The following is a 15,461-nucleotide window of genomic DNA, read 5'->3' as shown; positions in this document are numbered from 1 at the left end:
GGAGATGCTTGTCTGCTACATAATGACTGGGACATAAGGGTGAAGCACTGCAAAGAAGCCAAGTGATTATATAGATTTAGATGAAATCCATCAAGGGAACTGCAGCTATTTTTATGAATACTGTGTTTAAATTTTGGTTGATAGTAGTTAAAATGCATATATTCCAACTTAGAAAATTACAAATGGATTTTTACTGCAATTGATAGTACATCAGCCTAGCATGATGAATTTAAGTTTTAGCCCAGGTTTTGTCATGAGGCCGGAGCACTCTTTCTAATTACTCACACAGGTACAGGCAATAAAGGTTTAAAGCCTTTTATTCTAAACACTTCAAAGATAAGCAGGCAATGGATAATACAGGAGCAGTTAATGGTAGTTCTAAGCAACACAGTTGCCCCCTCCTTTCTGACCTTTCTCAGATTTATGACGTACTTTTAACCTGACGGGAACGGACCTCCCCTCGGGGGCTAACTCCTCTCCCTCCTTCTTTGACTTTGCCTCTCCTCTAATTGGTCCAAGCGCTGAAGTCTTCTCCTGAGCTGGGCATTCCCCATGGCAACGGACACTCCCACGTCCGGCTCATGAACGTTATCAGGAACTTGTATAAACACTTCATCAGAGTCAGGTGGTGGGGGGCGTTGTGCCATGGGCACCAAGTAGACATCTTCTTGCTGTAAAGCCTGACTCTCACTGAGAGCTTCTTGCTCTCTTGCATGTGCTAACGGCTCCTCTGAGTCATTAGGCACAACAGGTTTTAGAGTGGAGGTGTGTTTTTGTTTCTTCATTTGTTTGGTCCTTTACACAGTATTACTTGTGTAAATGCATATAATGTGTCTGTACTTATTCTTTTTTCAAAAATAAAAAAATAAATAAATAAAAATTGTGGGCCAGGTGAGAATGGTGGTGCATGAGGATGGGAATGAACCTAAATAAATATGATCTCCATGAGAGCAAAGCTTCTGGTGTCAGTGGCAGTTTCCTACAAGGGACAAATGGTTTAAGGAAGGACAGTGTTCATCAGGACCATTTCATGGAAGGAAAAAGTTAATCTCCCACCCCCATATTCTATGGTCCTGTCACAATTCCTTCTTCCATGGCTGTTCCTAATAGCCACACCACTGTGGTCTTAATGTGGTCTACAATGCCTAGCTTATACCTTTTCTTATACCTTTGATGAATTAGATGCATTACTTACCCTTATAGTTAAGGATAAGCTACCAGGAATATAGCCTATGCCTTTTCCACAATGTGTGTGTGTGTGTGTGTGTATAAATTAATTACATTTATTTACCACCCCTTAACCTAGAGGACTTTCTGGATGGTTTACAATAAAATACTGAAAGATCAACAGTGTATTAATAAAATAATAAAACAGAATGTTTCTATAATAATTGTTCTTGCCCCACCAAGGGACCCAAACTCATGCTGGACAGACACCAGAGAGGGAATGCCCTTTGATTGGAAAACAAATATTATGAAAGCATTTTAATTCAGAAACAGTGCATTTGTGTTTCTCTTTACATCATAATTAAAGAGAGTAGTAGTTGGTGTCACTAGTCAAATGCAAATTAAATATAATTTTTCACAAAAATCACAACAGATTTTGCTCAAGTCAGTTTCATTGCTCAGTTGAAACTATGGCATGAGATAAGTAGATAAACCAGAAGATTGAATTAAGCAAATAAAGACAAATAATAGTAGCACCTTTGTTTGAGGAACATATCTAATATATATAGAAAAGAAATTAAAACTGCAGATGCAGGCAAGTAATTTCTTGTGGTTTTGTGCTGTGTTAAACAGGTTGGTTTCAGAAGCTTTAAAAGACAAAAACTTAGCAATTCAGTTATGACAATGGTAAATGCTTTTCCAACTCTGATTCTATGCTATTCTATTCATTATTACCTAAAATGTTTAACAGCACTCTCTCTTACCCCCTTTCCTCACCAATGTGTATCTGATCTAACTGGCACATCTCCAGGTCTGAAGGGCAAAGTAAGATTTCACCAGCCAAATGTTTTAAAGCAAATCCACCCCCCACACACACTTTTTTGCAGTGGAAAGATTAAGCAATGACATGTTAAGTCAATTTCTACTATTGATAAGGTTCATAGAAACAATATCCTGCATTGTTTTCAATTTTAGGAAGTTACTTTACACAAGTCAGACTGTTTGCTCAAAGTAGTGTCTTTGCTGAGGGGCGATGGAGCTCCAGGCAGAAGCCTTCTGCACAGTCTACTTTGCATTTCTTTTGAAAGTAGCAAGTATTGAACCTTGGACTGAATGTAAGGCATGTGCTGACTCTCCCAGACGGAGCTACCGTTCTTTCCCAAGAAGGACACTCAATGCACTGTGTCCTCCCTTTAAGGAGACATTTTTATGTATTGCTTTGGGTCTCATACCAGTAAGAAAACGTATTTGCACATGTCCTTAATATCTGTGTCCTAGAATAAGCATCATTCCATCTACATTTTCTGTGGTATTCTAAATTTATATTGAACTTTATGGAAGGCAGGGTCAGGCAGAGAAATGCCAAAATGCCCCTTAATCTAAAATGCATGGATGGATGAACTTCTGGATTGTAAGCGCTAACTGTTTTCTGACCTTACATATATATTCTCTGCTGTGTTGTCCTGAATCAGTCATTTGAGTTCACTGCTGTTGCTGCATCTGATCATTCATTGGCAGTCAATCCTTTATCAGCTTCTGTTTACTTGGTTGGCCTGCTTGAAAGCTGTTCTTGAACAACTGTGTAAGATTCCCAGGCCGCAGTTCAGTCATCCTTGGCAGACATTTGTGTTTCTTCCTGTCTAGCTATTAATCCCAGCTTGCTTCAGTTTAATCAGTGTTAAAGTACAGTTTATTTTGAAATAACTTTTACAAATAAAGTTTTAAAATAACTTTTTTAGAGTCTTCTATGCTAAGGGCAAAATGTCATCGACAGTAACATAGTGAGTTGGAAACAGTTCATTAATTGTGCTTCAACCCCATTGAAAATGTTGTGAACAGGTAACTCATGATTAGGTCCATGAGACTGAATTACATTAACTGGCTCCGAGTCCAAGTTAGTGTTCCCTAGTTCATGTATATTGAAATTTCACACACATACCTTATAGAGAGATTTTAAAAAAAGAAAAAAGTTGAATGAAGTGGGGAATGGAATTCCAGAAAAGAATGAATGGATAAGAAGCTTAAATCCTCTTTTCTGTAAGTGCCACTGTTCCAATCCAAATTGGGATGGTGCGCACTTACACAAAGCTAAAGGAAAAATAGCCTAGACTACAGAAACACAATTACATTGTTCAATCTGGCCTATGAAATTATTTTTGTTTATAGATTGCCCAATAGCCAAAGCTCTTTGGGCAGTTTTCAAATTTATTTTACCCATTTTTAGCAATAAATGGTTTACCATGCACAAAGTAGGGGTGGGTTGAGGGGAGAATACTCGACCCAAAGGGAAAAGCAAACAAGAAAACACTGATACAGTGATACACCCCATTTCATGAGTGAGTTTCATCAATGGGGAAGCAAGTAGGCACTGGCTGCAGTAGAGCCAGCAAGAAGAACATGGGAAAACTGGGCGAAGGCTGACAGATCCATTGATCACCCAGTGTTTCCTCTATCCCCTGCCCTGGAAGCTCCTCAGCTTGCTTTGACTGGCTGCTGTTTCCAGATGATAGACTTCTCCTTGTTTTGTTTTGTCACTATTTCTGCAGGGAAGTTTGGTGGTCAGTCTCCTCCACTTGGACCTTCCTCATGTATTCCCCACATGCACAAATGGAAAAACCTGAATCTGAGGTACCCAGCATGCTCAGCAGTTGCTGTGCCACCAGTGCCACTGATTGCTGTTCCGATATTGATAGGATGTACTGGAGTGGAAATAAGGGTGGAAATTGCTTTTAAAACTTTTTCTTTCTGGGAGTATTTAGAGGGGCTCCCACTAGCATAACTTCTGCCAGTTTCAAGAAAGTCTCTTGTAATCTGTTATTGCAGTGTACAGGCTCCCCGCTCAAATAGCTGTGGTGAAGGAAGGGCTTTAATTTTTTGATTCATGTTTCACTGCTGAGAAATTAATTCCTTATGAGCAGGTATGCATAAAATGTTAATATAAATACTTAATTCTACTTAGAACAGCTTAGACTGACAATGTAAAGGATTCATATTTAAAGCACTGAAACACTGCTCCTCATTTAGATTACCTCTTTAAGCGTTGAGCAAAGAATTATGATAAACGTTGGCTGGCTTGGAATTTCCCATAATGGTAAGGATGAAGAGCCAAACTGATACAAGATAGAAACATTTGATGTTACAGTTCCAGAAGAGTATCCTTGATTGTCTCCTACAGAAAGATGGAAGTATTTGGCAGCTTAATGATGAACAGATTTATCATGTCCTCAAAAGCTTTTGCCACAATAAATGGGTTAAACTTCAAGGTGCCGCAAAACTACATGCTTATTTTCAGATTATTATTATTATTATTGACCTAAAGAAGTACTTTGAAGAATCCATTTAGTGGAAGTGTATTTTAGAACCCTCCTTGGTGAGATACCAGAAGCTAAATTTGTAATGGATTGTTTGGAACTGAAATCTCTTTGGGAAGAAAATGATGTATTCTAGCAAAAATCTTAATAATGCTGAAGCAGGTCAGGGGATGATAAATTGTGCTTGTTGAGTTCAAGAATTCATGAGATGCTTCTGCAGCTGATAAAGTGTTCCCATACAGTATTGTCCTTTATTGTTGTTCTTAAGTGTTCCTATACAACGTTGTTCTTTATTGTCCCTAATGTAAATGTCTTTTGTACATATGGGAAATGGTTGCAAGATAGTTTGCAGAATCTTGTTCAGACTTCCTCTGTGCTAAGATTTATTTGACAACATTTAAAATTGATTCAGGCTTCAAATTTATGTTCAGCTAACCTTGGAGTTCGGGAGCATGAGAATAGCTAGCTCATACTGTAGGTGTGCCTGTGTGCAGGAAAGACTGAGAGCCAGTGCATGTATATATGGAAGTTTTCTCTCAATAAAAGTTTAGCTGTTTTAAAGAATGCTTCCAGATAGAGGTGGTTTCTGTTGAGCTCCAGAAATGCTAGCTTCAAATGCAAACTGCATGCTGTAGAGTCTGTCCCAGTACTAACTCTTACTAAACTGATGTGGCAGATGAAGCTAACAGGATAAGCACAATACAAACATGGACTATCATATACCTCCTAAATTCTGCTAGTTACCTAGTTTCTCTTTTGGTTAGCGGCTGCATTAAATTATCTGGATGACTCTGACCCTAAGACTAAATGAAGTAAGAGGCTGGTTGTGGAAGTATCACTTCTGTGGCCTTGTAAAGTATTTCCTGTTCTAAGAATGGTCCTTGGCAAAGGACTAGTGAATATTCTTGGGTTAAATTGTTTTCATCCTTCCCCACAAATAATTGTAGCTGTGTACCATTTGTTGCAGTGAAATATGCATTCTTTTTCTCTAGCTGATACCTGTGTCCTTTAGTCATTGATGCTGCTTACCTTTACTTGGTTCACATTTTGTTCACACATTCCTAAAATCTCGGTTAAGTACAGCACAAAATAGGTTAATAAGTTGTATGCAGGTGATTCATGAAAACCATTCTTCCCCAAACTGGTGGGTGCCCCATATATTGGGTGGTCAAAAATGATGGGAATTGGATCTCCCCAGAGTCTTGCATTCTGAGTGCCCAGTGAATTGAGCCCCATGCATTGCACAAGCAGTGACCCTCTTTCATGCCAGAAGCTTTCACTATTTGTGCAGCTGCAACTAATGCCAAAAAAGACTGGTCATGAGGGGCTCACCTGGAGAGCAGCCCCCTGTGATCACTGCACAAAGTGATCAAGCCCTTCTTCTGTGCCAGCTGTAGCTCCTCTTTTGGGCTGTTGCAGCTGACATGGAAGATTGCCAGTTTCACAGCCAGGGATCCATGAGTGCCTGCAGACTTCTGCTTGGCTGGCTTTGGAAAACTGGCCAAATGCTTGGCAGAATGGATTGCAGTAGGGTTCATCCCAACTCTGTGGAGGATACCAGGTCGCCCAAAGCTAATGTAAACTGAGGTTTTGATCTATTATATTGTACTTGGAGCATTCAATTGAGTACAAACGGGCTTAGGAGAAATTTGTTCCAAAGATTCTCAGTTATTTTGAGGCAAGTGTCATTTTTGCATGTATAAGGTGACACTTGTTTTGTATTCCTTTTGCTTATGTAATCCGCATTGTGTGAATCCATTTTCAAATTCAATATTTTCATAGCATTTCAGTTCTGGCAGTTCTATAGCAATCACTCCTAATACAGGAAAGGTATTGCAGTATATTTTTAGTGCATAGTCAGTTGAATTTTAGGCTATATGCACAGCCTTAAAAAATCTGCCTTGGCTATGTCATTTTAACAACAAGGTACGTAGATGTTTTGATCAATCAGGTAGCAAGTGCTTATTTGATGACGTCTGATAGTGGATTGGAATAGCACAGGATTTACTTCCACATCATTTTAGAGCAATTGCTGCATTCATCCAGCATCAGATTGTCCGTTTATAACCTGTTCACTGCATACTTAATGATCGCATACTATTAGTCATGGAACATCCCTTCACCAGGAACCCTAAATTCCAATAGGGTCCAAAGAAACTTTAAAATTGTGTCAGTGCTTTTGCCTATAGGAATTAAGTGTTGAATTTTAACTCTTATCCCATGATAAGGCTCCAAAAAACAAAACAAAACAAAACAAAACCCTTTAATGGAGAGCAGAGCCATTTGATCTAGTTTGCTGCAAATGGAACAAACATAACTCAACACAATTGTATGTTACACAGTTAGTTTATTGAATGTATGGCCAAAACAAATCTGGATTATTTAACATTTAACTGCTTTTACCCCAAGGTAATTTGGACTTTAATGACCATTTAATAGCTTAAATAACAAGGATGTTAGTAATTAGCAGGTTCACAAGAACTATATGCAATTTACCAGCCAAAATCATCAAAGTTCTAGTTGATTGCCCAAAGAAGGCTGAGATGGCAGTAGCTAAATTTAAGCAGTTTTAATTTTTGCTATTTCTTTCACTTGAAAACTGGTTCCAGAAAAGTACGTGCAAGACTGTATTATGTTTTCTGGGCTTGAAAGAAGTGGTTCTGGGAAAAATGCCAAAACCTGACACTATTTCCAAGGGCAAACAGCAACACTGAGCTCCAATCATTCCATCCTTCTACTGCATTCTTGTGGCTAGGTAGACCTAATGACATTTTCAGCAGGATTTCCCTCCACATTCAGCCTTTCTTTTAAGAACAAGAAGAAATACAAGAAGTTTTGAAAAAATGAATAGGTCTATGACTGCTTTGTAATGAATTGTATTGATCTCTATTATTTGAAAGCAGCCATTGTAAGGCAGATGTAAGCAGAAGGCAGATCACAGCCTACTAGTGGCTAACTTCTAATGGACCACATAATAGATTCTGGTTGCTAGCGATTCTTGCAAAGAATATTGGATTAACAGAAAAATCATATGGCCCCTGGATGGCATCTAGAAGGCCATAGGATTGTTCTTGATTTCTAGCTCTGAGATTGGAAAACAGCTCCAACCCTGCAGCTGGGGACCTGCACTTAGAATGCCCTCTCTTCCCTTCTGCAGCCAGCACAGCAAGAATTGCATTGGATGCATCTCCATGGTCAGAACAGCAACTCAAAAAGGAGCTTAGAGGGTGTTCCCAGGGGAGAGGTTCATACTGGTGCTGCTGCTACACCACATATCCTGGCAGCATCTCAGCCTCCTTCCCTCTTCTTCCAAAGTGCTACAGTTAGACAGCAGAAAATAGCCAGCTTGGTAAAATAGGAGGAGCAGAGAGGAAACTTTTGCCTCTGTGACCTTTCTGCCCTGCACAAGAGGCCTAATCCTCTGGGTTTGGAGAGGTTATGGGCAACCCTATTGGAATGGGCCCAAAATGACTTGGTCTATATGTCAGTCCATTTACGTTCATCAACAAAAGTGTAGATTCAGGATCCCTTCTAGATTAAGAGATTTTGAATATGTACCCTTGCTTTTAAATTGTGCATGCAGTGGTGAATCACAAGTATTCTTGTTTGTTTGTTTGTTTGTTTGTTCGTTTGTTTTAAAGCAGATTCATATCAGTCCAGCCATGCTTTAGAGACAAACCCTTCATTTACAGAATCATACACTGTGTAGCTGATGGAGTGATACTTCAGTAGGTTTTCAAAGACTTGCAATCATGCAATCTCATTTTAAATTTATACTCCTAAATATAAGTTTTCTTGCCACATATAACAATTGTGCTGGTTAAATACAGGAATTTCTTTCAGATTCTTGTTATATAGATGAACCATTGGTGACGTTTGATGTATGCTTTTTGCTTTGCTTTGCTTCACTTTGCTTAAATACTATGCCCGAATGATTGTAAAATTGAGCAATGGACAGCAACCAGCCAAAGTTGAATCTTTTTGGGTTTCATTAATTTCATTAGAGTTTTAAAAGTGCTTAACGTTGGCTAGACTGTGCTTGTTAGAGTCTCCCATATTTTTTCTTCTTTTTTAATGGCACTGGTTTCTTTTACTTTTCATATCTAACCAAATAAGAGAATTGGGAGCATAAAACAATGTGTTCTGTCTCATTTTATTATTAAGCCATTATCTGCTTTAGTACTTAGCTTTGTAAACCAGTTTAGTATAAGCTGTTATACAAGATGTTTCCAGGGCGAAAGCTTCAGGCTGATTCTTGGGGATTCTGTATATGAGGCATTACTTGTGCTTTCAGGAGTCCTCACTCAGAAGTTTGCGACTGCTTCACACAATATCATAATTCCCTAGGGCAGTGGTTGGGAACCTATGTCATGCATGCCACAGCGGGCACACAGAGCTCCTCTGTCAGCACACGAGCCAAGTCAACACAGCATCGCCCCAGCAGCCAAGCATCAAATAGAAGTGTGGAGAGGGGCCATGTGCATGCTTGGAAATGAGTGGTGGTGACAGGCAATGATGTCACGAATCACGACTCATTAGCCATGCTGTGGGTCGTCCGAGCTTTTCCATGTGTGGTCTGTGGTGGCCAAGGATAAATCTATAAATTTGTTTGGAGTGGCTGTGAGTTGTTTTTTTTCTAAACTAAAGCCTCAGAATTCAGGTTTGATTGCAGTGTTGGCAGTTGTGATGAATGAGTGGGTTTCGGGTTACAGTTTGGGCACTCGGACTCTAAAACGTTCTCCATCACTGAGTTAGGGTTAGGAAAACAAGGTTTCCAGCCATGATTTTGATGGGCAGAATGTGTTTAGAAATGGTGAGCTGTGCAGAAATAGCTACTCAGGGAAGGCTTTTTCAAAATCACCTCTTTTCAATGGAACTTTCAGCCGCTATTAGGGTGAGGGGTGTGCACCACGGAAGGGTTGGGGTTAGAAAAACGAGGTGTCCTGGCATGATTTTGATGGTTGGAATGTGTTTAGAATGGGCAGAAATGATGAGCTGTGCAGAAAAAGATATTCAGGGAAGGCTTTTTCAAAATCGCCCTCTTTTCAATGGAACTTTCACCCGCTATTAGGGTTAGGGGTTTGCACCAGGGTAGGATTAGGGTTCGAAAAATGAAGTGTCCTGGCATGATTTTGATGGTTGGAATGTGTTTAGAATGGGCAGAAATGTTGAGCTGTGCAGCAAAAGCTACTCAGGGAAGGCTTTTTCAAAATAGACCTCTTTTCAGTGGAACTGTTCCCCGCAATTAGGGCTATGGCTTTGCCCAGGGTAGGGTTAGGGTTGGAAAAACGAAGTGTCCTGGCATGATTTTGATCATTGTAACGTGTTTAGAATGGGAGGAAATGATGAGCAGTGCACAAACAGCTGCTCAGGGGAGGCTTTTTCATAATTGCCCTCTTTTTGTTGGAACTTTAATCCTCTGTTAGGGTTAGGGGTGTGAACCAGGATAGGGTTAGTCTTAAAAAAAGAAGTGTCCTGGCACGATTTTGATGGTTGGAATGTGTTTAGAATGGGAAGAAATGATGAGCTGTGCGGAAAAATCTATTTAGGGAAGGCCTTTTCAAAATAGCCCTCTTTTCAATGGAACTTTAACCCTCTGTTAGGGTTAGGGGTGTCCACCAGGGTAGGGTTAGGGTTAGAAAAACGAAGAGTCCTGGCATGATTTTGATGGTTGGAATTTTTTTAGAATGGGAAGAAATGATGAGCTGTGCAGAAAAAGCTACTCATGGAAGGCTTTTTCATAATTGCCCTCTTTTCATTGGAACTTTCACGCATATTAGGGTGAGGGGTGTTCAGCAAGGTAGGGTTAGGGTTAGAAAAACGAGGTGTCCTGGCGTGATTTTGATGTAATTCCAGTATACCGCTGCTCCATCTTGTGGCTTTGTAATGGAACATAGAGATAGGCACAGAAACAGAAATGCTACTGGTCAGGGAGTGTGGAAGGGATCTTAATCCCACAAAGAATCTGATAGTGGAAGCCATGGAAAGGTTGTGTGTTAAAACAGGTTAAAAGCCTAATGTAGAGAACCGGTATAATATTTTTACCTACTGTTATTCTCAAATGGGCTGAATGCTCAAATTGGGTAAATTTCACTATGTATTGGTACACTGAGAAATCGTGATCTGTATTACTGTTATTTAATGTTTTAAATATGCAGAACTTTGTGTGGAAGTTCTATATGCAGCTATATGCATAACAACTAAAGGGCTTTTTAAAAAAATGAAACATCAGAAATATTTATTTTTCCCTTCTTTCACTTTTTTATAGGCTTTCGAAAAATAAGTCTTGATGATCTCCGAAAGGCCTATATTGTGAAAGATGTTCAACAGTATATTCTTCATCGCTTAGATCAAGAAGAAGCACTGAGACAACATCTCACAAAAGAAACTGCAGAAATGTTGAATCAGCTTCATATTAAAAGCAGTGGATGTTTTCTGTATCTAGAACGTGTCTTAGATGGAGTAGTAGAAAACTTCATCATGTTACGAGAAATCCGGGATATCCCAGGAACGCTGAATGGCCTGTACCTTTGGCTTTGTCAACGACTTTTTGTGAGAAAACAGTTTGCAAAGGTCCAGCCTATTCTGAATGTAATCCTTGCTGCTTGCAGACCACTAACTACAGTTGAATTGTTCCATGCAGTGTGGACCAAAAATATGGCATTGTCTATGGAGGATTTCCAGCGCAAGCTAGATGTTCTCTCGAAAGTTCTTGTTGATGGGCTTGGAAACACAAAGATCCTTTTCCACTACAGCTTTGCTGAATGGCTGCTGGATGTAAAACACTGTACACAAAAATATTTATGTAATGCCGCAGAAGGACACAGAATGCTAGCCATGAGTTATACTTGCCGAGCCAAGGATTTAACACCATTAGAGGCTCAAGAATTTGCTTTGCATCTGATTGACTCAAATTTGCAACTGGAGACCTCTGAGTTAGCTTTGTGGATGATCTGGAATGGCACACCTGTCAAAGATTCTTTGTCAACATTGATCCCCAAAGAACAAGAAGTTTTACAGTTGCTAGTAAAAGCTGGTGCTCATGTCAACAGTGAGGATGATCGGACATCTTGCATTGTGCGACAGGCTTTAGAAAGGGAAGATTCCATTCGAACATTATTAGATAATGGTGCTTCAGTAAACCAGTGTGATTCAAATGGAAGGACATTGTTAGCAAATGCTGCATACAGTGGAAATCTTGATGTAGTCAACTTGCTTGTTTCTAGAGGAGCTGACTTAGAAGTTGAAGATGCTCATGGGCAGACAGCACTTACTTTAGCTGCTCGGCAGGGACACACCAAAGTTGTCAATTGTTTGATTGGATGTGGTGCTAACATAAATCATACTGACCATGATGGATGGACAGCGCTACGATCTGCAGCTTGGGGTGGGCATACTGAGGTGGTTTCTGCACTCCTTTATGCTGGAGTAAAAGTAGATTGTGCAGACGCTGACAGTCGAACAGCCTTGAGAGCAGCAGCTTGGGGAGGACATGAAGATATTGTGCTGAACCTGTTGCAGCATGGAGCTGAAGTCAACAAAGCAGATAATGAAGGTAGAACTGCTTTGATTGCAGCAGCATACATGGGGCATAAAGAGATTGTAGAGCATCTTCTAGACCACGGGGCAGAAGTAAACCATGAGGATGTGGATGGAAGGACTGCTCTCTCTGTTGCTGCTCTTTGTGTACCTGCTAGTAAGGGACATGCTTCAGTTGTGAGTCTTCTAATCGATCGAGGTGCTGAAGTGGATCATTGCGACAAAGATGGCATGACTCCACTGCTGGTGGCAGCCTATGAAGGGCATGTTGATGTGGTTGACTTGCTTCTGGAAGGTGGAGCAGATGTAGATCATACTGACAACAATGGTCGTACTCCACTTCTCGCTGCAGCTTCAATGGGTCACGCTTCTGTTGTAAATACTTTATTGTTCTGGGGGGCAGCTGTGGATAGTATTGACAGTGAAGGACGGACAGTCCTTAGCATAGCTTCTGCCCAAGGTAATGTTGAAGTAGTACGGACTCTGCTGGATAGAGGCTTAGATGAAAATCACAGAGATGATGCAGGATGGACACCTTTGCACATGGCAGCTTTTGAAGGGCATAGGTTAATATGTGAAGCACTTATAGAACAAGGTGCTCGAACAAATGAGATTGATAATGATGGGCGCATAGCCTTCATACTGGCTGCCCAGGAAGGTCACTATGACTGTGTGCAGACCTTACTGGAAAATAAATCAAACATTGATCACAGAGGCTATGATGGGAGAAATGCACTCCGTGTTGCTGCTTTAGAAGGCCATAGAGATATAGTTGAACTGCTCTTCAGCCATGGAGCCGATGTGAACTACAAAGATGCTGATGGCCGACCAACACTCTACATCTTGGCTTTAGAGAACCAGTTAACAATGGCTGAGTATTTTTTAGAAAACGGTGCAAATGTAGAAGCAAGCGATGCTGAAGGAAGAACGGCACTCCACGTTTCCTGCTGGCAGGGCCATGTGGAAATGGTACAGATGCTGATAACATACCATGCCGATGTGAATGCCGCAGACAATGAGAAGCGTTCAGCTTTGCAATCTGCTGCGTGGCAGGGCCATGTCAAAGTGGTTCAACTTTTGATTGAGCGTGGATCCCTGGTTGACCATACATGTAATCAAGGTGCTACTGCACTCTGTATTGCCGCACAAGAAGGTCACATTGATGTTGTGCAGATACTGCTGGAACATGGTGCTGATCCGAATCATGCAGATCAGTTTGGGCGCACAGCTATGCGTGTTGCTGCAAAAAACGGGCACACACAGATAATCAAATTACTGGAAAAATATGGTGCTTCTAGTCTAAATGGGTGCACTCCTTCTCCAGTCCATACAATGGAGCAGAAACCTTTGCAGTCAGTATCTTCAAAAATGCAGTCCTTAACCATAAAATCAAATAGTTCAGGGAGCACAGGTGGGGGAGATATGCAGCCTGCTTTGCGTGGCTTATCTAATGGGCCAGCTCATGCTTTTAGTTCTCCTTCTGAATCCCCTGATTCTACTGTTGATCGGCAGAAATCCTCTTTATCCAATAATTCATTGAAGAGCTCAAAAAACTCTTCTCTTCGCACAACTTCATCTACAGCAACAGCCCAGACAGTACCTATCGATAGTTTTCACAATATGTCGTTTACGGAACAAATACAGCAGCATTCATTGCCACGCAGTAGAAGTAGGCAGTCCATTGTTTCTCCTTCTTCCACAACTCATTCCTTAAGTCAAAATCATAGTTCACCAAATAGTGAATTTGAGTGGAGCCAAGTGAAACCCAGCTTAAAATCAACAAAAGCAAGCAAAGCAGGGAAAACGGAAAACTCCAGCAAATCTGGATCTGCTGGGAAAAAAGTAAAGCAGAGCTCTGCTCAGCCGAAAGTCCTAGAATATGAAATGACTCAGTTTGACAAAAGAATACCTGTTGCCAAATGTGGGGCTGGTGTGCCCTTTAAATCAATGACTGCTGACACTCAGTGTAAAATAGCCCCCCCAGCACAGCAGGACATTTGCCGATCTCAGCAACCGTTTCTGATCCACCAGCAAAGTGGGGAACAGAAAAAAAGAAATGGAATAATGACAAATCCAAACTACCATCTTCAGAGCAATCAGGTTTTTCTTGGTAGAGTTTCTGTCCCGCGAACAGTACAGGATCGAGGACATCAGGAGGTTTTGGAAGGCTATCCTTCTGCAGAGACAGAGCTAAGTCTTAAGCAAGCCTTAAAACTTCAAATTGAGGGAAATGACCCAAGTTTCAACTATAAGAAGGAGACACCATTGTAACAGGTGAGCCACTTTCAATGGTGCCCAGGCATTGTTGCAGCCAAGATGGAAAAGACTACATGTCCTTGCCAGTGGCTGTTGTGCAACAGGATTGGAGGCTGGGAGCAATTTAGATTAGCACCTTGCAGGAGCTTGGCTGTTCACCAGCCAGAGGCATTCTGTGTAGGTCTCATCTGACCACGCCTGCATGGATCTCGGTAGATTTCCCTCCAAAACCACTGCATAACACCCATTAGCAAATGTGTGGGTCCTCTGCCTCAGTCTCGGCTCCGGGGCATTGGCCAACTCTGGCTTGCCTTCCACTTTGGCGGCGTGTCTGCGGCTTGTTTGAGAATGATAAGCATGCTCTGTAGCTAACTCCGAAATGTGTGGTCTTGAAAAGACATTGTGAATTTGCTTTGATACCTTAAGCAGGGGTTTGGACTATAACAGGATTCCTCAGCTTGGTACTCGCCAGATGTTTTGGATGACAACAGAATTCCTGACTATTGGCCAATCTGGCAAGGACTGATAAAGTTCAAAACATGGAGGTCACCAATTTGGGAAGCCTTGACTAAATTACAGAATTGGAAGAAATCTTGGGGGTTATCTAGTCTCATGTTCAGTGGCCTACAAGTCCTTTGTCAAGTCCATGTTTCTATATTTGATCATGCAGTTGAAATGTTAACATGGTTGAGTTATAATTTTGCATAATTTAGAAATAAAATTATCAATATATATACGTATAAGCTGGAGTCTATGAACTATATTGGTATAACTGTATAAACTGCTAATTTATTTAGGTTGGAGTCCTGTGCAAATTTAACCTGGCATCAAACACTAGTGAATTCAGTGAGAATTATTTCTGTGTAAAATTGCATAGGATTGCAGACTTGTTGTAACAATTCTGTCTTAATGATTGGCAATGAAAACATTTGATTTTAGTCACCTGTAAGAAAACTCTGTTCAGGAGCTATGCAAGAAGCAATCTGTATTCACCAGGTCTGAAAGATCGTTATCATAAGAGAGAGAATTCAATAATTTTGTACAGGTTAGGATTATGTGATGTTTTATGCATAGGTTTTTCTCTTAAACCCATGTATAAATTAAGTTTTCATGAAAGTATTTTTTCTTTGCATTTTACCCATTTGTGCAGTGTTTTCTACAGAATTAATTTGTTGTTTATGAAACTGC

The 15,461-nt window shown here is 40.6% G+C and overlaps 1 protein-coding gene across 4 annotated transcripts in view; it reads left to right on the top strand.

Annotated features, from left to right (window-relative positions):
* Positions 1-15,461, top strand: part of ANKRD50 (ankyrin repeat domain 50) — a 52,425-nt gene that overhangs the window by 32,204 nt on the left and 4,760 nt on the right. For 2 of the 4 annotated variants that reach the window (XM_044428723.1, XM_044428724.1), the window contains exon 4: positions 10,747-14,291. In XM_044428723.1, the coding sequence (XP_044284658.1) occupies positions 10,747-14,288 (3,542 nt within the window). In that variant the 3' untranslated portion in view covers positions 14,289-14,291. Of the gene's footprint in view, positions 1-3,729; positions 3,796-9,975; positions 10,102-10,278; positions 14,292-15,461 lie in introns of those variants that run through there. The other 2 variants (XM_044428726.1, XM_044428725.1) reach the window with 2 other exon arrangements.

Source organism: Varanus komodoensis, unplaced genomic scaffold (genome assembly GCF_004798865.1).
Source record: "Varanus komodoensis strain SLA01 unplaced genomic scaffold, ASM479886v1 scaffold2, whole genome shotgun sequence".
NCBI classification, from domain to species: domain Eukaryota; kingdom Metazoa; phylum Chordata; class Lepidosauria; order Squamata; family Varanidae; genus Varanus; species Varanus komodoensis.
This window is presented reverse-complemented; position numbering and strand designations above follow the sequence as displayed.